Source organism: Strix aluco, chromosome 2 (genome assembly GCF_031877795.1).
Source record: "Strix aluco isolate bStrAlu1 chromosome 2, bStrAlu1.hap1, whole genome shotgun sequence".
Classification (NCBI taxonomy): domain Eukaryota; kingdom Metazoa; phylum Chordata; class Aves; order Strigiformes; family Strigidae; genus Strix; species Strix aluco.
Genome location: NC_133932.1, coordinates 135,956,726 through 135,982,947, shown reverse-complemented (window position 1 = coordinate 135,982,947; position 26,222 = coordinate 135,956,726). Strand labels below are relative to the sequence as shown.

Here is a 26,222-nt window from a genome sequence, read left to right as displayed (position 1 = left end):
GTATTTCTATGTTTGTATAGTTGGGGGAAACCAAGCCATTTCTGGGAATGCTAGTATTACTTTCAGGATTCGGTTCCATCTGAATTACAAGAAGGAGAACAAACGAATGGAGAGGACCATCGCAAGGTTTTTTTTAAACATGAGTTGTAACAAAGCCCAGACCTTTGAATTTTAATAAATTTATTTCCCCAGCTCCTGTGGTGTTAGTGTAAGGTGATAAACTTAACTTAATTCACTATACCAGCAATACCAGAATACATAGGTGCTCTTTAAAAATAGATGTGCCTCCAAGGTATCTCCCCTGGGGTGTCTAACCAGTAAGAATTTCAAGCTACCACACCTTTTGCCTTGACAGAACCAGCTGTTTTCTCCTTCAGCGAGGAGATGGAATTGAATACAGCAGTTGCTCTTGCTGCATCTGTTTGATGTTACACTGCTCTGCTTCTGTCTAGCACTGCTTTCAGTTTGGCGTACGGGGAGTAAGAGCTGTAGTTTGTCCTTCCTGATACTGGATTGGAGGAAGTAGTTTGGTGACTGGAACGATCTCACCCCCCCACCCCACTGGGTTATGCAATGAGAGCTACAGGGGTGACTTGTATTTCTTTAATACATAGGTCTGTATCTGGGAATACGTCCAGATAGAATATTGGGGAGCAGATCTGGCTGGCTTTGCTCTCTAAATTGATAAAATGTGTGCTGTGGGGCACAAGTTCATAGACTCATAGAACAGCCTAGGTTGGAGGGGACTTCAAAAGACCCACGTGGTCCAACCTTTTGTGGAAAAGGGAGCCAAGATGAGATTACCTGGCACCCTGTCCGATCCTGTCCTGAAAACCTCCAGCAATGGGGACTCTACCACATTCATGGGGAGATTGTTCCAGGGATTGATTGTTCTCCCTGTAAAAAAATTATTTCTTTTATCAAGATGAAACCCCTCCCAGTACAACTTGTACTGTTGCCCCTTCTCTTCTCCATGTGGCTCCTTGTGAAGGGAAGCTGTATGACCATACTAGACAAGGAATTGTAGAGCTGGGCCCTTCTAGTTTAGGCTCAGTGGTAACACAGCCAGTAGTATTTATGTGTTTTCAAGTAGAAGACTACAAAATTCTTTTTTTTTTTTTTTCCTCGCCTCCTTTCAGTGCTCCTGGAGAGGACGAGAGTGTTGAATGAGACTGTGTCTGGCGCAGTAGCGGTGTTGAAATAGCAGATCTATGTGGCAAGGTAGTGTGGTGTAGGACTGTGGGTTGTAAAAGCTGAATGTTGTGCATGTCAATACCTCATAACAACAGAGAATTTAATTCTGTTTACTGAAACTATCCTTAGGTTGTTTAAAAACCTTTTGATACTAGATGATGTTTTTTCCTCTATATAAAAGCAGCCAATAAATCTACTAGAGTTGATCTTTTTGAAACTTTGATCATCCAGACAGGGAAGAAAATGCCTGTAGTGTGGTTTTTTTGGTTGTTTTCTTTTTTTTTCTGGGGGGAGAAGTTCTCTTATTTCAGGTATGCCTAAGCAGGATAACAGAAAGATGTGTGAGTTTGTGAGAAAAAAGATTCAAGGCTTATGATTTGATTTTCTTTCTAGATTTTTGAGGAATCTTTGCAGTTAAAAGAACACTCAGATCTCTGTATAGCAAACATTAATATTTTTGGGGTGCTGAAGTACTTTGTATAACTAATGTCTCTGGGTCTGTTAGCGGGAGTTATAGCTATTCCTTATATTCCACATTTTCCACCCAATAGTAGAAAAGAGATGAAAGAAGAGTAATTTCTACAGTGTCTTTGAGCAGTTGCAGGAAGGCTAGTTTGTATCTGCTTCATAGCTATTTTCTGTGTGTTTTAAATACAAGTGAAGAGCTCAAGAGTGTAATGATCTAGGAGGTGCTGAGTCTTTTGAGTCATATATAGTGACAGACTTGAAGTGCACTAGTTCTCTTTGGGCATCCTGTGTTTGCTGTGTAAAAGGTGCAGAAGCACTTGATACGATGCGGTGACCGATGTGCAGGCTTGCAGAGTAGCATCTGCCTAAAAACTTCTGCTCTAGCAAAATGTCTGCAGAGCTTAAATGACGTCCGTTATGTTCAAATAGGTTAAAAAACCTCCAACCAACAAAAAAACCCCAAACTTTAAAAAATGTTAATCTGTATTTCTATTAATCTATGTGAGAGCAGATTTTGGTTAGTTACTGTAAGCTCATCAGTTGTGTAGAAAACAAAGCAAGCTATGTCCTCTATTTTTTCTAAGCATTTGAAGCTTGGGCTTTTCTGCTGAGGAGGTAAACATAATCTTTGTTATTATAGGAGTCTTTAATTTGTAAATCTGCAGAGTTTTGATGCCAGTATCCAAAGACTAGTTGAAGTTGCTATTCCAGTCTGTCGCTGGGGGAGAAGTGACCTACTGTCTCTAATGCCAGGGGAATGAAATCCTCTATGTTTCTCTTGCTTCTGTAGCAGCTACCAGGCATTCGGTACCCAAGAAATAGTATAAACATCTACATAAAGCGTTTGAGCATCATCTAGTGTGTTGCTGAAGCCTGATAAAAATGTTCTTTAATTCTTTCTTCTGCACATGCTTCCTGTTTGCGCTCCCTTTTCTTTTGGTAAGAGGGACTGTCTTCGCTTTCATCTGTTCCAGTGTGCAAGTAGGAGCGAAGGTATTTTTCTTTTAGTTGAAATCAAGGATGGTGGTGTTGTTATTCCTGATTTCCTGGGGAGACTTGGACTTCTGACCAGTCGTGTTCTGTGTCCTGCAGCCAAGGCTTACCGTTACCACAGAGCTCTGCTGTGCCAGAGGAATGTGACTGTCGACAGTGGTCTTTGTTCTGGAGTTCGGGGCAGTCTTTTAAACACCCTGGGCCTAGATTGTGCAGTGCGTTGAGTTTTGGTCTCCCCCTAAAAGTTTGTTTTCCTTAGCAGGGGTGCTTTGATGTTCACTGCTTGCTGGGGCTGATTAATGCCGAGTCCTTCCCATGGAGGTGCAGTGCCGTGCTGCTGTCCAGTTAATAACTGAGACCAGATCTTTCAGCCAGAGAGATGTTACGTGAATCTAGACACAGCCAAATGCTTTTCTACTCTCAAGTGAGCAAATGGATCTCCCTGCTGTAGAAGTTTATCTGTTGAGATTTTGAACATTTTTTTTCTTTCTAAATTTGGCAGGTTAGTTCAATATTACGCTAGATGAGGGCTGGGCCTGGTTTTGTTGGCATAGCTAGCCAGATGTTTGAAATGGGTTTCACCTTATCTTCACCCAGCTATGCTGGCGAACTGCCACCGCAGAGACAACCTGCATTAGCAACTGTTACAGTTTTACTCCAGCTTTTCATTCAGGAAAAATAGTCTAGATGATACTCCTGCTCCCCAAAAGTGCTGTTTTCACAAATTTCCAATTTAGTCATAAAATCTTAATTCCCAGTTAAGCACCTGAGCTGTGTTTCCCCTCTGGGAAGATTATCCTCTGTTGGGCTTCCTGTTCCAAGGTGTTTGTAGCAGCTGATGCTACTGCAGGTAGTAAACGAGATCAAGGAAAGCCAGTGGCAAGAAGAAAAGACTTCTCATACTCTTTCAAATACCTTTTCCAGGAGGCTGGTTGGCAGCAGGCTTGCGTTAAGTTTCTGCTTTTTGGAAAAAGGATGGGGTGGGACTCTGGCTTGTCTTTCCCTGGGGTAGGGAATGATCAAAGCAGGATTGGAAAGGACTAGTTGTACTCAGAAGAACCTTCCCAGGTGAAATGGGTAGAGGTAAGGAATGCCACCATTCCAGAAATGGAGATAAGCTGAACTGGAAAAGAAACAGTTCAAGGATAGGTAGTGCCCTGGTGGCAAGTGGCATTAGTAAGAAAACTAGGGTTCATGGTGGTTTGTTGTGGGGTTTTTTCCCTACCCAGCAGATGCTTTACCTACAGAAACTTAGCAGCCTCCACTTTTTCTCATTATTTCAACAATGTCACTGAATTCAGAAAGCATAATTCTGTTTCAGTGTCTCTCCTGTTGCATCCTCTGGGTCCCATCTGGCCCAGGGATAACGCACATGAGCTGAATAGCGGGGAACTGAGCAACCTTTGCATTGCTTTTTTAGAACAGGCATTCGTGGGGGTAGGGAGAGTTGTTTTTCCATGGTATGCGAACCACAATCTGTAATAGCGATGTAGCATTGAATTATTCTGGCAGGGAAATGAGAAAATGGCAGTGGAGGAAATGTGCGTTTTGCAGTTCTCGGTGACTGACGGATCTGATTCCTGCATCCAAGGTACGGGCAGGTTTAAATATCCTTTGAAGGAAAACTGTGAGCAATGTTGTTTACAGAAAGCTATTTGGTGACCAGGAATGTGCTTTCTTGATACGACATCTGCGTACAGAGCCAGCTGTGGGTAGAGAGTTGGGTTGGTGCACCTGGCTTGTGGGGTGACAACCATCCTTAAACATCTTAAACCCACTTGCTTTGGCAAAGGTACGAGACTTTGCACTGAAGTGGCGGAGGTGTGGGCGCATTCCCCGCCGCCTGTTGTACGTGTGGTAGTGTCTAGGAGAGATGTGCAACAAATAGCAGCTGTTTCTTAAACACAACAGCTTTTTGTGAAGGGACAAATGTGTTGGCACACAGAGTGGTGTGACTGGGGTGTAAATAGCGCGTGGATATTGCCTTCGCACAGAGACACCTCATGGACAGTGTTTTAGTGGTGAATGTGCTGAAGGTCTGCACGTTGTGTGAAAAGTGGAGATGTTTTCAGTTGCAGCTTGTTTTCTTGCTCTAAAACTTTATCAGGAATACTCTGAGATATACCTACAGCTATATTTTAAAAATTGGACCACATATTTTCAGTGAACTATTAAATTTTATTGACTTAAAGAATAACAGTACATGTACCATATTTTTATAAGACAGGGCAATTGTCCTTTGAGTAAAAACACGTTATGGTAATTATTATTGCTTGTGGAATGCATTAAAATACAGAATCTGACTTATGTCAGTGTTAATGACAAAGAAACCTTGTGAAGGGCGTAATTTAAAAATGAAGTGCTTGTATTAAAAATACAGGTAAGGAAAGGAGAAAAGTCTTTGTAATAAATCAGAGTAGCACTGTCAAGATTCCTAAAATGTGACAGATGAATAAAGTAAAAACTCTTAAGGTTGTTGTTGCCTACTGCAAAACATTTTGCAGATCCAGGATGAAATAAGCTGTGTGAATGATGAAACGTGTATTGGCTTCTTCAGAGAGCTGTTCAGAAAATGGGGATCAAAGAAACTCCTCATATTCCTGTTTTCTAAAAACTGCCGGTAGACTGTCTGAATTGTAATATGCTAGTGTTTTTCTAAATAGGAAATATTTTGAATATGATGAATCAGTTTTGGGTAAGCTATAGAAAAGCACCTTTACATTTGTCTAAATTGCATCTCTCCCTAATGTTTGCTTAGTTTCTCGTTTTAAACCAAAAACTCATTAGTGATCATTTTAAATACACTTAAGCTCTAAAACCAATCTTCATATTTGTTGTAAATGCTAATGGTATAAAGATGGTGCGCTTTTATTTTCAAGAGGGGGAATGAAATGTTCATGCTCACCAGCAGCTTTCTGGTTGGTCTTTTTGTGTTTTCTTCTACTAAAGGGAAAACTCTATTGTTTTAGTATTGTTTTGTGTCTGGATGTCATGTTTCTCTGATCACATGCTGGACTGCTAATACTTTTCTGAGACAAATTGCTGAAAACATTGAGTACGTTTGAGGCTACAAGAATTCTCTATATATAGTGACAGAATTGATTTTTTTGGCTCTGTTGCTAGTGGCAACTCATCCTAATCCCAAACTGTACAGTAATGTGATTTATGGTGAGTACATTTCTTGCTGTTTAATGTTGTCTGGAAATTTTTTCAGTGTGCATTGCTAGAGGGTCATTGTTCAGGCACGAGGTAAAGATATTTCATGGTTCACAAAAGAGTTATCGTAGGTTGTGTGGATTAGAACATTTTAAATGATGAATAAAATCTCCGTTCAAAAGCATACTTAAAACTGAGACTTGGGAGAAAATTGTTTTGTCATTTTTGATAGGTTTGTGAAGGAGAAGCTTCTGATTAATTGGAAGCTTGTGCTGATAAAAATCACAAGTATATCCTGTTTAAAGTCCAGTTTGCTTGTGGGTTTGTACTATCACACTAAGTATTTTGCATATATATTAATATTCTGGTTTAAATCAGGTAACTTTTACTGAGTGTGTTTTACATAAATGTTACCAAGATGTACGTTATGCATGTTGTAAAGAGCACCTAAACTTGCACCCACTGGCCTGTGCCAGTTGTGGTTGACTTCCAGATGTCCTGGTGAAAATGGTGACTTCATCACACCTTGTATGGGGAAGTTGTAGATTTTAAGTACATCAGTTAAACTATTGTGAATAAGCAATATTCTCTTTAAATGGGCTTTTTAGGGAGGGATATTTTTTTAAACAGCAGGAAATCATTCATGTGTAAGAACTTCTGAAGTCAAGAAATTCAAAGTTCGACTGTCTGGATTTTGTGTTTCAAAGCAAGATCTCGTCTATCTGATCTCTGTGGGCATGGAAGGCAAATTAGTTTTTTACTCCTTTGAAATGAGTGGGGTTAGAAGAACAGTGGTGCCTAGATTGCCAAAAATAACCACAGTTGATCATTTTTTAAAAGTGTGTGCCAGTGCAATGACTGAAAGGTAGTAGCAGAGCTGAGAGTCTTTAATTTTGTGATGGTGTGGGTGGCAGTACCCAACCGCTAAGAGCCAAGGGTCACTTGGAGAAGACAGAGAAAAGCAAATAACTTCCATTATTTACCAAGACCTGTTTCATAGTAAAAAGGTTGAGAGAAATTCAGGCTTGCAAGCATGCTGCCACTCGTTTCTTGTGTAGGAAGTTAAGCCTTCTCTGGTTTAGTTAACTCTGGGTCCAGATTAGAATAAGCTGCTCCTGCATCCAGAAGAATGTCGATGAAGACCTGTGGTTAGAAACAGCTGTATTTTATGTCAGGGGTGGGGCTTGGTGATAACCAAGCAGAAGCAGACCGTTTCTAGCTCTGCCTCTCTGCCGAGGCTTTTCTAATTCCTCTGGAATCAATGCATAAAAAAAATCTTTTTTTTCCATTTCAGAGAGTTGCTTGGGGGGAGGGCAGGAGGATGATCTAGATACTGAAAATTGTGTGCTAGATACTGAAAATTGTGTGTGAAAACTAGTAAAATAATTGTAGATGAATGCCAGCAGGAAAGGCAAAGACGACTTTAGACACAAAGGTACCATGCACAACTTTGAATCCTTGATTTAGGAGGATCTTTGTTATATAGTTTGCTATATGCCGATTTAAATTATCAGCAGATTTTCTGCAAATTGGTTGAAATGTTTTCTGCTTTAATACCTCTGTTTACATTCAAGAGAATTTTCCTTTAGTGTACTTTATCTCAGTTGAGAATAAGTGGATATTTAAAGAATAAACATTCCAAAAGACAAATCATAGCAGAGCTGCCTGAGATGATTAGTTTTAGTGGCAGGAAGAGCAGATTTCTAATTACGGCATCGAAATGGTGAATTGTCACAGTTGGTGAGTTACTGCAAACCCTCTGTGTAGCAGAATAGGAGTAGAAAGATGTAGCAGGACTCCTCAGGGTGGTAAAATATTCTGTAGTAGCTGAATCAACAAGGGATTGCTGTGTACTTGGCTATAAAAGGGATGGGGGGGATACTGTAGCTTTTATTTACTTGGGGAAAACTACTGTTTGAAAACAGTGATGTGTGTTACAGTAAGGAATCTGTAGAGGAGAGAAGAGCTCTGATACATTACAGGATGTTTGAATTGTCAATTAATACCTTTTTGCAGGACTTTATGAGGCTGTATTCAGAAAAGCTGATGATTTTAGGATTAGGACTAAAGAGGAGATAGTACAAAGAGTATGCATATTAAAATCGAGTTTCAAGGAAGCCCACTTTTTTTTTTTTAATTTTATACTTGCCAGAGAACTGGACAAGTATGCTGAGGTAAGTAGAGAGAGTGAGGAGTGACTTGCCAAGAAGCTGCAAGAACAGTGCCCTGCAGGGAGGATAGCTGAAGTTCTTGACTCGGCAAGCAGAGAGTTTCTTGATGTTACAAATATTTGTGCTTTAAGAGTTGTGAAAATGTCCTTCACACGTCTGCTGAGATCAGGCAGACCTCGAGTTGATGCACAAGCAGGAAGACTCGTGGTGGGTCATAGAGCTTCACTGTGGGCAAAAGTTTAGGCTGTGGGTGACCTCGCAAGGGTGGTTTTGAGTTTGTTCTTCTGGCTTGTGTGCTTTCACAGCTGACGGGAACTTGACCTACCCAGCAATGATCATATTAGCATGCTCTTGTTAAAAGTCTTGGCCTGGAGGCCACATTCACGGTGCGTTGAGATGCTTGTGGTATAAGAACTGCAAATTGTCCATACTTGTCGTGGGAGGAAGGCTGGTGTTCTTAACTTGGTGTTAGGAGTCCTGTCCAGACTAGTGGCAGCTTGGGCTTCTGTGACCACAAATTGACTTCAGGACCTGGAGCCACGCTGTCATGAGAGCAGAATTCAGCTTGTTCATGCAGTTGGTGGGCAGAATCTCCTGGGAAGCAGCCAGGAAGGGGAAATATGCCTGGATTGCTGGTTTTAGCGTAGTTTTTCTAAGGAAGGCTTCCAGAAAGCTAAGGAGCAAACCATCCTGTTGTGTGGGAAGATCAGGAATTTCAGCAGGAGCCCCTCAAGGCTGAGCAAGGAGCTAAAGGACAGCATACGACGAGTGAAAAAGGAGGAGTATTAAAGCTTTGCTTGGCTGCTGAAGGACAAGATCAGTTACATCTACAGCTGGTTGGGGACATGAAGAGTAATAAAAGGCATGCTACGAGAATGGTAGCAGCAAGATATTTTCAGAGGCAACAGGGGAGGCAGCCTAGTGATGGCCTCTAGGGAAAAGGCTGCAGTAGTCAACATTTATAATTTTTTTCCCCTCGGTCTTTGCAGGTGAAATCTTTACCTAGACTTACATGCTTAACGTATCATTTGGAAAGAAGAGCCAAGATAATGCTCTGATACAAATGTTGATGAACATCTTTCTACAAGACCTGGGGGAAAAGTTGCACATATGTATCTCTGTGCAGAAGAGCATGGATGATGATCTTGTGCTCATGTATGAGACAGCAAGTTTAGCTGGAGACCAGGCAAATAAAGCCAACCCAAAATCTGAGCAATAGAACTGTGTTTGAATAATGCCATTAAATGCTCAACACAATACAGTAACTTACTTTAGAGTTTATTTAATAGGTGGTACGAAGTCTTCAGCAGGAAAGGCAATTGTAGTAGTGCTGCTATAATTCAAACCTGACATGGAATAGGAAGAGTATGCACTGAGGGATCCAGACTTCTGCTCCTTGATAAAAATGCTGGTGAATTGCTTATTCTTTATCAGGTACATCTGGAAGGTAACAGTGTGCATATAAAATAGTCACCTTTCTAGGAAGAGATCTGTTTCAGATTATATAAAATCACTGAACAAAAGAGAGTTTGTTATTTTTAAAACCAAGCATAAAGGCTATTATTTGCTGTAACAGCATCCGGTGATTTTTTTTTCTTGGAGTGGCTGAAATGGAAGCTAAAGCACTCTGTGGCAGTGGAGAGTACGGCCTTAAATGAAATGGAAGTGAGTTTCTGCTTGCTTACAATTTTTTAATTTCTGCAGTTGCCTTTTTGCGAGAGGAAGGGTGTGAGGTCTAGTCTTAGAGAGGCAACATTGGTTTCACTGAAATGCAGGGATGTTTAAACTGAATCCAACTAGTCAGAAAGTGATTGGAGGCGGTGCCCTCCCTGGTGGGATATCTTTGGTTGCCAGTGACTTTCGGGTGGTCTGACCGTAGAAAGAGTTGTAATAAAGGAGATAATTCTTACATGTTCTGATTAAGGTGAAACTTCACCTTGCCTGTGGATGCTGAAAGAGGAACTTTATGCCTTATTTTGCCTAAAGAGCCTTTGAACTGCTTCCTTGTGGGGATCTCTGTACCTCTGCCCTTTCCAGGGTTGATTCAGGGAGCAATGTCCCAGTAGCCTGCTTGGATAAGAAAACTTTTCCACTAACTAGTAGAGAATACTTAAACTGGGTTTATCCTTCCTTTCCCAAGACAGTTGAGCATGGCTGTCTAGATGGATGCAGATGGAAAAGCTCCTTTGCCCTGTCCTTGGAGCTGGCAGGCCCGTTAGATCTGGAGCATCCAGCTCAGAGCTGTTGGATGTTCAGCCAGCTTGGACCACGACCAGAGGAACCGTCACACTTGTACCAGGTGTACAAGCCCACTTGGGACATGCACCATGCCTGTCTTTTGCTTTGTTTTTCGGGGTGGATTTATAGCAGTCTGTCAACGTAGAAGTTAAATTTGCATTAGATTTATCAGATTTTAAAAGATACTTTATTTGTGATGCTAGAATGATAGCAATAGTGAATGGATGTGTTGGCACAAACTTAGTTTGAAAAAGTAGACTGTCGTGATAAAAGCTTTGCTGTAGAATTAAGTTTACATGCTTCGTCCTAGGTGAATTTTTTGATGCACAAGTAAAATATTAGTGGTGGTCAATGATCAATATAGGCATGGTGGACAAGTAGAATTTCTGCCAGGAAACATATTATGGCTAGAAAAGATTGAAATAAACTGTACGTGATCACTAATGCTACTTTCTCAAATTTTTGTGTATAGGTGTGTTGAATACTTTTCTTTTTTTTTGATGTTCATCACTGTGTCAGTCTTTTGTGATTTTTCATGTAAGTTATAAATAAAAGGAGCACCCTAAAACTGAAGAAAAATGACAAAAAACAACCAGTGCTGCATGGATTTTCAAGTTACAATTCTTTATTTGAAAAACAGGTAGCCTGTTGACTCTGCAGCTGCATAACTATTAGGGCTGGCTCAAGGGACAGGGAAATACACTGTTGAGGAAAGAGGACTGCGCTACCGTTTTCACTGGTAGCACAAAGCCTTACCCAGAAATTAATGCTGGTATAATTTCAGTTAAGAGTCCAGAATTCACTCTGTAGGGCCACTTAACCCACTCCCACTGTGCTTGGTTTGGTTTTCTATTTTGCAGTAGATGTAACTTTGAAAGTCATGAACTTGCTTCAACTTACCTTTAGCAGGGTGATAAGGGAGAGAAGGGACATTATCTTCTGATACATCTTCCTTTTTCCCTGTTAATGCCTGTTTGGACTTTATATAGACTGAAGAAGCCTAGAGAGCTTTCCAGTTGTCTGTCAGATACTTGTGTTGAATCACAAAGCTGACAGTGAATTTTTAGATGCTATAGGGAGTGAAATGGTTCTGTTACTGTATTCCAGGCAAAGCTATTGCATTGCCTTAAGACGACAGCATTTGCTGTGTTCAGAGAAGTTTTACTTAGAAAAGGGAAAGCCAGTCTTTTGTATAATTATGTGAACTCCCCAACCTACAAAAGTCTCTGAATTTGAAGCCGTGGGTACTTTGTGATGAAAATTGCTTCTGATCGTTCTGCCTCCGTTGTGTGTAGTGTTTTAAATCGCCTCTTTGAAGTGGCGCATTGCTCGCTCTTTTCTTTGAAGAACCACATGTGTGCTTACCTGGTGAAAGGAGCTAACAGGAGACCCCTTCTTATTAGAAATATGTTTCTAATTTTAATAACCTGGGTTGTTGGGCTCTGGCTGCTGCTACGGCTTCTGAAGTCTGCATATAGATAACTTCAGAAATCAGTGCTTTTCTGTAAAATGATTTATCCTTCAGACATTCAGAATTTTATGCGTATCTTTTAAAATGCTTCGGTAATGGTTATTCTGTTTAGTGTAAACAGAAGAACACAAAGAGAAGCCTGTTACATGCAGCGTTTGAGAGTGTCGTGATGAATAATTTCTGTAGGTGAATTATTGCTGCAGGTATGTCATCTTTGTCTCTGCTGGACATGGAAAGGGAATATTAATCAGTCTGTCCCTGCATATACAGGTGTTCCTGAAGTACCTAATTAGGCATGTGACTGCTAGTGTGCTATGTTATCTCAGCATTTATTGCCAACCACTAGCCTGAACTGAGCTACGGTGATGATTTATGTTAGCTGAAGTACATTTTAATTCAGTTATGCCTTTGTTAGTGACACACCTGTCCTTAAATTAAAAACCGGGTAAAAGCACTTGTTCAGTTGTGTGATATTGATTCATTAGGGTGCATTTTTCATGTTACTGGGGAGAGTAGGATGAGGCATCCAGATGAAAGCAGTGAATTAAACCTCCAAACAAGAACATCAGCATTCCTAAAGAAATCCTGATTTCCTACAAGAGAGGAAAATATTTTGACCCCCTCCCTCCCTCCTCCAAAGTATTTCAGTATTGCTCTCCTTTTGATTTTGTAGTGGAAGCTGGAATTACAAAGAATGTTTTAATTCAACTATGACCATAACAACTGTAACTGTTAAACATTATCTGTCGTACCTTTAAGCGTTCAGAAGTTTCTTACCTTTTGCTTACACATGCACGTGCTTCCAGCAAGGTCAGATGGTGCCGCAGAGCTTGCTACTTGACGTAGCAGTTGGTGCAGCCTGTTCTGGGCTGCTTGTTCAGCGATCGCCTTTGGTCACTGCTGTTGGCTTGCTGCTGCTGGTCTAGCAGACAGCTTCTCTTGGCTGTTTCCTGACAGGGGAGTACTTAAACCTTTTGTCTTCAACAGACTGACCAGGGAGTGCCAAGTGACTCTTCCAACACATGTTTGGAGAGTGGCTGTACAGCTGCTAGCCTGGAGTGCAGGTAGCAGATGGCACAGCAGGAACCCAAGGTGGACCAAAGACTCTGCTCAGGATGTGGAATTGCTTGAAATTGAGCAACGATGGTGTTGGGAACATCAATGGGAGCAACCACCCCGGCACAACGGAGGCCTCAACCCAGACAGAGTACGCTGCTGTCCAGGTCTTGGGTACAACGTGTGTGTGGTGCTTCTCCCTGGGGCTGGGGTCAACAGTGGCCTCCCCTGTGGGAGATGGGCTCTGATAAAGCGCCGAGTTGCCACCAAGCAAAGGAGTGGTGGAAGGAAGTGAACAGACTGCGTGCCATCAGAGGCAGATGATGGTCACTGGAGACTCCCTCCTACAAGAAATGGAAGCATCCAAGTGCTGAGCTGACTTGATATCTTGGGAGGTTTGTTGTTTGCTGGGGAGTTAGATCTAGGATACTGCAGCAAAACTACAAAGGCTCAGCCAATATGGGGATTATTACCCCATGTGGGCACCTAGGATGCTACCAGAGGTGACCTTGAGTGTGTAAAGGGGGATGGCAGAACTCTGGGGACAAGTGTGAAGGGCAGGGGGCCCTTGGGGGTATTCCTAGTCCTTCCTATGGAGGTGAAGGACCAGCAGGTCAGCACCTGGCTGCACAGCTGATGTTGCAGACAGGGCTTTGGATCTTATAAACGTGAGAGCCTTGTTGAAACGAGGATGCTGAAGAGGGATGGGATCCATCTGACAAGGTGGGGCACAAGCACCTTTGCCAATAGCTAGACCTAGTGAGGAAGGCTGTAAATGAGGTCTGCTAAGGGAGAGTTACCATAACTTGAAGCAAATGGTCTGATGAAGAGGTGTCTGGGGCACAGTGTCCTGGAAGAGGCTCTCCCCAGTATGACTGGGGATCTGTCACAGGTGCTTGTACATGAGCTTGTGTGGCTGGGAAACAAGAAGGAGGAATGAGCTTATTGGAAATACAGAGGTGTGGTAAGATAGTTCCCTCTGTCATCTTTGAAAGGTGGTAGCAATCAGGAGGGGTTCCTGTTGACTGGAAAAATGCAGAGGCCATACCCATTTTCAAAGAGGGAGGATCTGAGGAACAGCAGGCTGGTCAGCTTTACCTTAGGTCCTGGGAACATTATGGAGCAAAACCTCCTAGAAGCCATTTCCAAGGCTTCTTTTTCAAGAAGCCATTTCTTGAAGGTACAGGAAGGTGATTTGGAGCACCCATCATGGACTTACCAAGGGCAAATGGTGCCTGATTGCCTTCTGGGAAAGCTGGCAATGTGGGCATGGTGTCTGTTGTACGTGTTGGCTTTAGGTGAGGCCTTTGACAGTCTCCTGTAGTACCTTTATAGCCACATCAGGGATGTGTGGACTGATAAGTGGGTGGAAAATTGGCTGGACTTCCCAACTGTAAGTGATGGAGAGCAGTCCAAAGCCCAGTGGGCACCTGGGAATCCCTCAGAGGACAATACTGGATCAGTACTGTTTAATAACTTTAACAACAACCTGGATGATGGGATGGAGCATGCTTTCAGCACGTTGATGAAGGGTATCAAATTGGGGGAGAACACTTGATAATAAGGCTGGAGTCAGGGCTGTGTTCAGATGGGTGACATGGGCTGGCAAGAACCTCGTGAAGGTCAACAAAGGCAAATGCCAAGTCCTGCCCCTGGGACACGCCGGCCTTGAGCAACGGGCCAGGCTGGGGCGGCCAGCTGGAAATTTCAATGCCCTCTTGTACATAAATATTTCACGTGTGTGTAGTTCACGATCGGGGTTCTTCCCCTGTTGCTCATGTATTAGGATCTGTTTCCTTTGCTTAGAATAAATACATCTCATCACTGTAAAAGGCATTCTAGATCTGTTTGTCAGTTAAGGGAGGTAGGGAATTGGTATTTAACGCTGTATTTTAGCTTGCTGCATGCAGGTTTTTGTTTGTTTACATTTCATAGGTAGATTGGGACATTTGGGGGGGAGCTAAGACTGTGTTTGTGCAGGTGTATTCACTGTTAGGTGATTTTTTAGGTGGTTCAGGAGTGATTTTTCTCTCTGAATGGGACAAAAAGAATGAACAAAGCCAGCTGTGTAATTCTGCCTTGATACATAATATTGGTTTTTGAGTTTTCTGGGGTTGCTCCCTCCTTTTTTCCTTTTTTTTTTTTTTTTCTTTTTTAACGAGAGCTGTCTGTTTTAATGTTTTTAATGGAAAGTTTTGGAATGAGTATATACTTTCATCTTAAAAAGAAAACCAGTATAGTATTAGTTTGGACATCATTGCACACCAAGGGTGTGTGTTACCAGTGTACATTATAAGCAGAAGCTGCAAAGTCATAATTTTCCACTGGCATATGTTCTAGATGGCATGAATTATTCTTGAGCTACTTTTGGGGAAGCTGGAAATTTTTGGGTATTTCATGATTCACTGATTCACCTCCTTGAGCGTTGGTGGATTGAGTCAGTTTAAAAGCAGTTGCAATGTGCTCTACAATTCTGAAGTAGATTTACTTCAAGAATTTTGGATGCCTTGAATTCATTTTTAAACTGAATTTTGAAATTGTCTTAACACCTCATAAAATCAAAACAATGGAAAATCTTCTATTCGTACACCTTTTCCATTCCTTTTCTCATTGTGTTGGGGCTTTACAGATCTACTCTAATGATCTGCATCACTTAATGTGGGTTTCACTTTTTGTCAACTTGGGGAGATGTGCAGTTGGTAAAGCAAAGAGAATATGGTCATGACTTTGTTGTTTTGAATCTGTTAGGGATACAGCAGACTGTATTAAAAGGATTAAAAAAAGGTTTTGGAGAGTTACCATCACCATGCAGTGTGTGCACATGTAATTTTTTTTTCTCCCCCTCCTTTCATCACCTTTCTGAAAGACGGCACTGAAAGTGTCAATTCTGTTGCTCTGTGTTCTGCTGATTTGGGAAATCCAGTGTCTCTGTAGAGCTGAGCATGTTATTTTCTCATTGTCTGCTCCTTGCTTTTGTTAGTGTAGCAGTTGGGGACTCTCTTAGGTCAAGGTCGGTTAAAACAGGTGCAATTCTTTAGTCTAACAATTTTGGATGTTCCGGATGTGATACTAATTTGTACATTTTCTGGTGCTTTGCATAGTTGTTAAGGATTTTTTTCATTTAAATTTCTAATCAATTTTTCTGAATGTCTATAGCCAAAAAAATCATAGTAACACAAACTGCTAGTGCTAGGTGAGTTGTACCAATTTGCCAGTTATTACATCTGATTTTTGACCATTGTTTTGATCTTGCACGGTGACTCATTGCAAATGCGATTCAGACCCCTGCTTGGCTCATTGTTGAATTTCTCAGCCTTCAAATGGAAATACATTCACCTATGCAAATTTAACTCCTTCTTTTATTCAAGAGACTTGTACATGAAGTGTCTGTTTACATTTTTGCATAGCTCTCTAGATGTAGTTAAATTAGCTTTTTTAATATAGAGAGTAATTCGCTTTCTGATTTTTGGGGTGTCACTGTGTTTAACTGTTCTTACTGTGCAAGCTGTGACTTTCATCCTTAGATTTGTATGCCTGGATAATCTTGGCAAATACAACATTGTTTTATATAACTCAAATATATATATTAATGTTAATACACTGATTTCTCGTGAAAGTGGGAGCTTTAAACATTTCTAGCCCAGGTGGGCATCCACATACCGGGTTGAGCCCATCTGTTTCTCCTGTTTCTCTAGAGGAAGACTTCTTGAAGTACCATTCTCTACTGGCCTGACTCCTTACTTCACATTGTTACACTTATTTACAATGAAAATTTTAAATTATACCCAAATATTTCATAGCATCTGTTACCTTAAATTGATATGAGTAATTTAAATACCCATCAGTTGCTGGAATTTGTGTTTGGGAATTTGCAGTGACAGGGAGGGTTCAGCATTAATAAGAGAAATATTAGCAAAGTGGGGGTGACGGTGAGTGTAGTTTTCTCTCCCCTGCTCCCTTACGTTTCCACCGTTTCACAGAGCCCAAGGGAAAGTCAGATCGCATAATCCAATTTCTTTAATACTGCAGATCATGACATTTCATCCAGGTATATTTTGTCATGTAAAGTCCTGTGAGTTAAGACCAAAGAATTTCCTTCCTTAGGAAACAAAGCGACCAGCTCAGCCTCGCAGCGCACCTTGGAGGGTGTTATCCTGGGTCAGAAGCCCGGTGAGGAGCGTAAGGAGGAGATGTGGGTGGGTGACGTCCTGCTATGCAACAGAAAAATCTCCATCCTCCTCCTCTTCAGATATTCTTACTAGTTTTTAGTCTGAAGGAGAAGTCCTTTCCAACCCCGCATTTAGTCCTTATTGTCCTACTGACAATAGGAGCGACTGTTCTCTAACCCCACTACTCTGTTTTCGACCAGACTTGGCCAGTTGCTGACATTTCAAAGGAAGACAACCCTTCTCTGCAGAGTGTCTCTAGCTGTTTGTGCTTCGGAAGGAACATGCCTTCATAATCCCTCCGGGATTAGGCTCATTCTCATCATACGAAGGCGTAAGCCGTGGAAGGGGCTGTAGGCAGCAGCGTGTGAGGGAATGCAGTGGGTGGCTGGCATTGCCTCTTGATGTTAAATCATGTATGTTGAAACCATTGAAATAACTTTCCTGAGTGTGACTTTTCCTTCAGGCTTGCAGCAGGCTCTTTAAAAGCAGGCGCCTGGTCACACTCTGGATGTGTAATAAAATCGTGTTTCTTTTAAATGGCGGCTTCTTGTCCTGATGGTGAGCGTAATTTTATTTTTATTGGCTTTCTTTTTCTGGAGGCTTAAGTCAGGATTTTCCTGCAATATAAGGATTGTGGCAAGTAGAGTTAAAATGGAAAATGGTTATAGCTTGATTATACACACTAAATACTGTTGAATTTTTTTGTATTTATCCTTTCTCACCCTCTTTTTAAGCTGTCAAATACTTTAAATGCTTTTGAGTGATTATTAGTTTGGCAAAGGGAGTAAGCATATCGCATGAAGTATGTTTGCAGGATAGAGATGATATTTAGGAGTCACTGTCCAGCAACAAAAACTAAGATCCTTTTCTGGCCGTGCAATTCTGGTGTTTCTTGCATTTAATTAATGGTTAATTTGTGAAAAAGATGTAATAGCAGATATAATGCATCCTAGTTTAAAGAAACTGTAAATAATGTTCCTGCTTTCTTGCAGACCCACTACTTAATTTCTTAAAAACTTTTCAGTAACAGAGAACATTTTATTATCTTATAAAAACCAAATGTCTCCTTATATGAACTTGAAATTCCATCTTGAATTACAGTAAGTTTAAGAATATCCCTGCTTTGCACATAAAATCAGGTTCCACATATGAAAGTTTCCAGGTTTCCCAAGTTATGAAACTATGATGCATTTATTAGTCAGACTTTTTTTTTTCCTCTGCTCAAAATAATTTTCTCCTGGGAAATTTGTCTACTTCAGTCTCATATTTTTGTCATGTTTTGTAATATATTTATGGTTGTCATAAAAGGATTCCTTTATAAACTGTCCCGAGGTTAAAAACAGCTTTGTGTTTGACTAATCGAGGGAAATGCAGTCACAAAGCGACAGAGAACACCAGCTTCAAGGAATGCAGACGGCTGATCCTGCTGGTCTTTCAGTATTTACCATTTTCTTCATTCACCAAAACACAGATCAAACACAAATTTAAGTATTGTATAAATTGAATTACGTGCAGCCTTGCCAACTTTTTTGTAAAACCCCATTTAAAATACAGAACAAAATCTAAAACTACTCTAAAATGTTTCTAATTTATGGAGGTGCTACTGTACAATTTATGGAGGTGCTTTCGTCAAGCTGGAGCTTGCAGTTGTTCCAAGTCCGAGATTTCTGTCGGTTTTGCGAGTAAATTTGATTTGCATGGTATTTTGTAATTCTATACTAGGGCCACTTGAATGCTTTTGTTTTTTCTTCTCTAGTGTAAACCTTTCAATGTAGAAGGTTTTTAGGGGATATCTTAGGCTTCCAGCTTGTCACAATTGTTGTTATGCAGTTAGTTTAAGTGGAATTTGTTTTGTATGGGGGGGGGGGGGGGGGGGAAACCCGTGATGAAGTATACAGCTCCATATCCAGGTTTTGTGTAAACTGAGTATCCTTAACATTTAGCTCTGATTATATGTTTTCAAGTAAGATTAGCTGAGAATTGGAAAATAACTGCCTTTGCCTGAAGTCTTCCCAGATTTACATTTCAAAGACAGCTGCTTGTTTTCTTTTACCTTTTCAATATTGATAACACATTTCAGTTATTCCTAGTAGTGGTTTCTGCAGTTATGTACCCTTTTAAAAGGAAAGTAAGTTCTTTCAGAGGGATACTGTGGTTTTTAGATGTTTGCTAAACTGACTGGGATATTGGACTTGGGAACAGGAGAGCCTAAAAAAAATTGTTTTGTAATAGTAGATGAAATACCTCGAATGCTTTACAAAGTAGATTCATTTACAAGCATCTCGGACAACTTGACCTATTCATTTAGAGGTGCTTCCTGTGGCACAGCCCTTTGTACCCACCTGAGCTATACGAAGGGGATTTAGGAAGATGGGATGTAATTATTGGAGTTGGAATATGGCCAGATCTTCGGGGCTGTCATTAATCTGGAAAGAATTTTAAGCAATCGCGGTGTGTTTAGACTTTTGTTTTACATCCCGTTGAGGAGACCGAGCCTGTAACGCCCTATCAGCATGTGGATGCTCTTCATGGGTGAAATGGAGTAGACAGGAGTAGAAAGAGCCTGTTCAGAGCCCCTTTTGTTTGTGTTTATTGAGTTAACCTTATTATAGGATGTTCTTGAGGATTTTTTTATTAACGTGTCACCATAATTATTGTGTAACTAATTTAAATAGAATTAGATTTTCTTTTGCTGATGGCGTAGCCTTAAGCTTAGTAGTTTATAGCTTGAAGAAAATTACTCTGCTTTGACTGTTCAAGGGCTAAAGAGGGAGTAGCTTAAGCTATAGAAGAAAGAGCCTTGACACAGCTAGGTATTTGAACCTTCTTCTTGTTACAGTGGTGATAGTGTTGAAACCCTCTATTTTAAAATACATTGAGATGGAACATCAGGAGCCCCTGCATGAGAGTACAGTTCTGACGTTAACGTGGAACGATGTGTTATGATTGGCACCAAGTTAAGTGGGTTTAATGGGATGCAGCTACATTAATGGGTAAATCGGGATATTTCTGTGGGACAGCATGGGTTTTAAAGAGAGGCTGTTAGTCTTGTGACTACAACTATGAATATGGCGCGTTCAGTTGCTGTTGAGGAAACATGACTTTTTCTTAAATAAAAACCCCAAATAATTAGGAAGTCCGTCTAGATGCATAAAGCCAAATTCTGTCCTGCGTTACCAAGTTCTTCCCTAGGCTGTACTGGTGGAAAGCTGATGAGCCTTTAAGTAAGTAAATGGTATTTACACTGGTAGTCCTGGGAACGGAATTTGTCCAATAAAACTTGGAAATTTGAACATCACGTATGTGAAGTCCACATGTGCTAGTTGCTAGGCTACTGATATACAGTTGTCAAACAATTTTGCTTTTTTGTTGCTCATTTAACTATAAAGACTGTCCAGCAGTCAATAATTTTAAGTAAATTATTGCATTTATAGTGTTTTGCTGTATGTATTAATGGGTTTATATTTTTTTTCCTCTTTCAGAGCGTTCAGTCAGAAGAGAGCTGCAATTGAGAAAGAATATGCACAGGTAGGTTCTGGAATAATTTTAATGTCTATGGCATTGTTCCCTTGAGGTAATTTATTTGTTATCAGATTTTCTACATCGTATGGGTTTTTTTGTTTATCCTTTCCATCAGTTAGTTACTCTGAAAATCCCTGTTGGAGTTCTGAATCGGACAGTTTGGCCTGTGCAGGACTTAGGCCCATTCTGTGTTTTCATGGACATTTTGACTTGAGGAAGTTCTTGGGTACAGAAGACATTTTTAACATTTTTTTTTCAAATTTTTTATAAAGTCTTTGAGGTTTTCTCAGAAGTTAGTGTGAAACCTGAGTAAAAAGTAAAATCAGGTCAATTAGAGGGAGAGGAAATGTGTTCTGGCATACTCAGTCCAAAATAAATTTACATTCACATTCTTCAGTAAGAGCAGCTTCCCATTCATCTGAAATAAAAGCGGACAGATTTGGCCTTGTGCTTGTGATAGGGAGTGGAATGAATTTTGATCTGTTTGCAAGAAAGGAGGGAGGATTGGTTTTTCTCCCTTGTTCCAAAATTAGAAAGCACCTAACAAGGGGCAGCTGCCTGCTAATTTACAGTAAAGGCCCTTGGAGTAGAAGTCCAAGTACTACAGATTAAAAATACATTCATTTATTTTAAAATAGATTAAAGGTAGAATAAAATAGAAGTGAGGGAGCTTGTGGAGCTCAATATATGGTAAATACAACTGGAGATGTGCCTGACGTTACAATTGTTGATGTTGGTTCAGTGACAGAAGTGAAATGTGAAAACACAAGCTGTCGCTAGGATGTTTCCAAATGGAGTTTGTAGGCTGTTGTGTTAAGCATCCTTTCAGTCATCAGTGCTGCATCACCCACAAGTATATAGAGAACAAACCTTTTCAGTGGGCCAGACTTTACTGTCAGTTTATGAAAGAGGGTTTCTGTATCTGCGATGTACACATTTTCTAGTCCTAGATTTCCTGCATGTGGTCTCAGTCCAAAACTCAGCTGAAAACACTTTGTAAATCAAATGAAATTTCTACTGAATTTAATCCAGACGCTCACAGTAGTGCTCTAAGGGTCTGCAGTTATTGGTGCTCTGTTGTTTCATTGTGCATGAATTTACATGAGCATACACTGATTACATTGGCAGTTGCACTTAATTTGATTAAATATAGCAATTTTTCAATGACAGAATCGATATATGCTTCATGAAACTTCAAAGTGTGTATTCTTTAGTGATTTTTGTAATGACATGGTAGAGAATTTAAGATCAATTCTTAATACATTTATCCATTCTACACTGGGAATGTTTTTTATATGCAGAGGCACTTACAGCAGTTGCTGTGTTTAGAGAGTAGTCCTGATAAGTTGGAAAAATAATTACATTCTCAGATTCGGAAGGCTCAGTCTTAACAACTGAGGCTTTCAGATACTTGCATTTAAAACCCCCAACTTTCCAGCCATACAGCTGCATCATTTGAGATTCATTGAATGGCTGCTCATATGAATGAGGTCTTGTGCAATTGCTTCCTTGGGTTGCTGATAAGTGTACAGTTCAAGAACAATGTTGGATGTTTCTTCTTGGGCCTGTAAAAGGATTTCTGTTTTTGGGGTAGTGATAAAATTTCACATAAAGCCTTTTGGTGAGAGAAATTGTAATCAAAATAAGTGTGAAGTTGTATTCATCAACAGTGGGATATTCCACTTAAATCACTTAGAGAATGAAAATTCTCAGTAGTTAGCTTCTGAAGCAAGATTTCTAAACCGTTTCACAGATTCTGTGCAAATGCCTTTTGTCACCTTAGGGAACTCAGAATATTCTAATTTAGGACTTTTTTTGGCAATCTAGGGGGGGGGGGGGGGGAAAGGAAGGGTAGACAGTGAAAATTAAGTTTCCCAGAACTGATTGCTTTGTTGGTTTAAAAAACTTGTATGCTGATGCACTGCACTTGGGTGCCAGGTTTCTATACACAGAGAGCTTTTGTTTGGAGAAGGAGAACCTGTATAAATGTGAGTGAAACACCATGGTTCAGTGTTTATAATTTATCCCTAATTATATGGTAAGTGGCTTGAATGGATGTGATGAGTTACAGGATCTGTATGTAAATTGTCCTGCGTCTTACTTTATCAAGGGAGTTATTTTACTGAGTATTTTTACTGTATTGTACCTATTGCCACTGAAGTTTTCCAAGCTGTTGTTCTGCTTATTGTCTGTCTCCAGTGGGTTCTTGATTGGTTTTTCTAGGCTGTGCCATGGTAGAAAGGGGAGAAGTATTTGACGTATCGGCCCTAGTACTGCAATTCTGCAGTCCTTTCTAGATCTGTTGTGAATACACACTAAGCTGTTTCACTTGTATTTTCATTACTGTATTATTTAATATACACTTAAAGGCTTACTTAATATTCAGAATTGAGAGTATAGAAAGGCTCTCATTTCTCATTAACAGTATTCCTAGTAATAGCATTTAAATTGCAATCTTGTATTATTATTATTAGGTATTCTTCATGATTAATAAGCTTGCTGAAATCAGTAGCTAAGAATACCCTTTTGTTAGGTGAAAGAACAACGTAGTGAATGTCTGCTTTTGCAGACCTGGTAAAAAACTGTTTTACCTAGCGTGTTAAATAGGTAAAATGTTTGCTTTTTTTTGAGATTGTAGTTACATCTCTGCTGCACTTTTTATTATTATTTAACACTTTTGACTCAACAGCAGTCTCGCACAGTCTGTGTCGCGTGCTGGGAACACACAGATGACCTTCCTTGTCATGTTTTGTCATGCTTTGTTTTTGTTTGATATTTCGCTGTCATTGTTTCAGAGTAAAATGTGACTCTGGGCAATCAACGGCGCATCTCTTTGGGTCTGCAAGTAACCTGAAAGAGCTGGAGCTGTGAAACGTGCTACTCGTTTCAGTGCATGCTAATTAGTTGCAAACTGTAGTGCCTCAACTGAAGGCATTGATAATGTAGAAAAAAGGTAGGAAACTCCATTCTGTGAGCTACACTAGAGCTTTAAATTTGAACTGAGGTGCGAGTAGAAGTTTCTGTTCAGATTTTTAAAAAAGGCACTAATTGTTATGATTTTTTTTTTTTCCGGTCTGTTTTTTCTGGAGGACAAATTAACATTGAAGAGATGTGTGTGCTCAGTAAAAATATCTTATCTGTGATCTGGAGAGAGTGGACAGGTCACTTGGTGTTGATTGCTGTGTCTGTTGCAATGAGAAACTTGATACGTTTAAAACATTTTAAAATATGGAGAGAATAAAAAGTAGTATCGTTTCTATCCACACATTCCTATCGGCAGCTAGGAGTGAGGTGCAAGTGCATCCTTTGGTGGTATTTGTATCAATGACAATAATCAGGAGAGGAGCCTTAAAATAAGACGAAATGAATGCCAAAGACAAAAGCAGCCTGTCAGAGCAGCAGACGGAGCGAGAGGAGGTGGAGTGGAGAGAGGAGCAGGAAAGGCAAGAGGAAAGGTGGATGTAAGCAGATAGATAGTATGATTGCCTTTACCAGCTTCTCACCCCCTAAGTGTCTCGCCAGACTTGCAGAAACGCTTATTTCAAGACATCAGACTATGCGAATACCTATTTTCTAGAAAATTGCAATATTCCAACAGCCATTTTTGTGTATATATAATGTGTGTCTATACGTTATATATAAAGCAAACAAATTATACATCGTACTTATTTATTATATATTTTATATATCTAAATAATATTTATAGGCTGCAGTGCCCAAATGGTTGCTTTATTTTTTTTTCCCCTTACTGTATTTTCCTTTGTTTAAAATCAGAAGATAGAAGCTGACTGTTTCTTCTACCATCTTCTGACAAGGATGCGAGGCTGCTTTCCTTAAGATACAGTGGCCTTTTAAACAATTTTTCAGTGGATTAAAATTCTAAGGGTTAAAATCAGAGATTTCCCCCAATGTCTTACTAACTTGTGCTGTGGCTAATTTTTTTTTTCTTTGCTGTTCTTGACCATGTAGTACAATGCTTTGCAAAGGTTAACTGATTTATCCTTATACTGTGAAGGCTGGAAAAGTGGTATTATTTTCTTAATAAGGAACTGGAGAAATTTGAGTGAATTTTAGCCTGCATAATATGGGTCTTTTTGATAGAATGGGAACTAGATCCCTGGTCTTCTGAATATTTTTAATTTTTTTTAAACAGAAGCCTTTGGTAATTAATGCAAATTTTGCTTCAGCAATAGAATTCAAATCCTTTTTCTTCCTTTGCCTTGTAAAATGCTTTGAGGTTTATAGATGAGGAGACCTGTACAAGTATTTGTAAAGTACCTGTGCTGGCATATTAGGAAGAGGTAAGGTGTGCTTTAGTAGATCACAGACAACTTTACTGAAAATCAGATTGCTCCACTTGTAGTAAAAGTAGACTCTTTCAAGAAAGGAAAGTAAGGTGCTAGGTAAAGTACTTCTCTTTTGAAAATATACTGCCTTATTGCAATGTGGAAGTATTAAATGTAAGAGCAGGAGGATGGCAGACACTACACAAGAAGAGCAACAACATCTGTGAGGCTTGGGGAAGGTGCTAGCGAGCTCTGTGAATACAACCATTTCAGCGTTGAATGCAAGTCACCTGGATTGATTCAGAAATCCCACGTGGCAAAACAACTGCAGCTTGGCAAATACAACCTTACCACAGGTTTGGAATCAAAAAAATTTCTGGGTGAAATGAAGTCTTCCCTCTGACTCAGCAGTTAGCTATCCCCTGGGGTGTCAGTTAAAAAAAAAAAAAAACCAACCTTGAGGTGTCTGCCTTGAAAATCCCACAAGCAACTTTCTATTAGTTCATTCCCTGCAGTGTGGACAGAACGAGGTGTTTTTTCAGCCCAAAGGATACAGAAGGTTACTGTACTGTGGCCTTACAGAGAGCAGGAAGAGATTGTAGACTTTAAGGGTGGGTCCCTGACTTGGGGACAAACAAGCAGCAGCCCTAGGTTGACTGGTCAGTAGCCTCTTTTGTTAACCCATGAACTTCAATTATTTGTTTCTTCCTTTGAGGATGATATTAGATCAACTGCTGCAGTAAATCTCCCTCTAGAGTATTTCTGTAATATTTAAGATGTTTGTCTTGTTTACCTTTACGGCTGAAATCGATGGCTTTTGTAATCAAGCATTTGTATTTTAAAAATACCTGTGAAATTAGCTTTCGGGGGGGGGTGTGTGTGGGGGGGTGTGTGTGTGTGGAGAAGATGTATTTTTAAGCCTTAGGCATACTTTATCTCTTAAGGAATTAAGAGCTTTGACTTCTGTACTCCAGATCATGTGAGGAGGGGTTTGGTTGGTAATTAGCACACATACAGAAACTGGTTTTTTTTCTCAGGCTTATCTTTTGAAGAAACTTGGCTACCGTTCTGCAGTTTCTCTGCAGAGAGACTTCCGCTTGTAGTAAATGAGTAGACTATGTGGAAATTTCTGTACTGGGCAGTGAGATGAATGGTTGCTATAGCTGGATGTATTTGATAGCAGTTAATTTGAAGACAGCAAATTATTTTGAAATCGGTCTGTGTATGTATTGTATTTTCAGACTTTCTGTAGGAAACATTAGGAGAAAATCAATGAAATATTTTTCCATAAATGAGCTCACTGCATGTCTGCAGGTGTTGGCTTTATCATTGCTGTCTATTTTGAAAGACAGACAAAAAATTCTAAATAAAATCCCTTTAAATTTCTGAGTTTTCTTTATATAATCCTTCTCTTGAGATTTTCAGTATCTTTACTGTTTTAGATCTCTTTAGAAAGCCACATCCAGCCTGGCTCACACTGGCTGTGTGAAGTGATCCT

General features: G+C 40.1%; 1 protein-coding gene across 2 annotated transcripts in view; it reads left to right on the top strand.

The window, feature by feature from the left end:
- Positions 1-26,222, top strand: part of FCHSD2 (FCH and double SH3 domains 2) — a 167,244-nt gene that overhangs the window by 14,334 nt on the left and 126,688 nt on the right. For both annotated transcript variants that reach the window (XM_074816522.1, XM_074816521.1), the window contains exon 3: positions 20,399-20,444. In XM_074816522.1, coding sequence (XP_074672623.1) covers positions 20,399-20,444 — 46 coding nt within the window. The remainder of the gene's footprint in view (positions 1-20,398; positions 20,445-26,222) is intronic.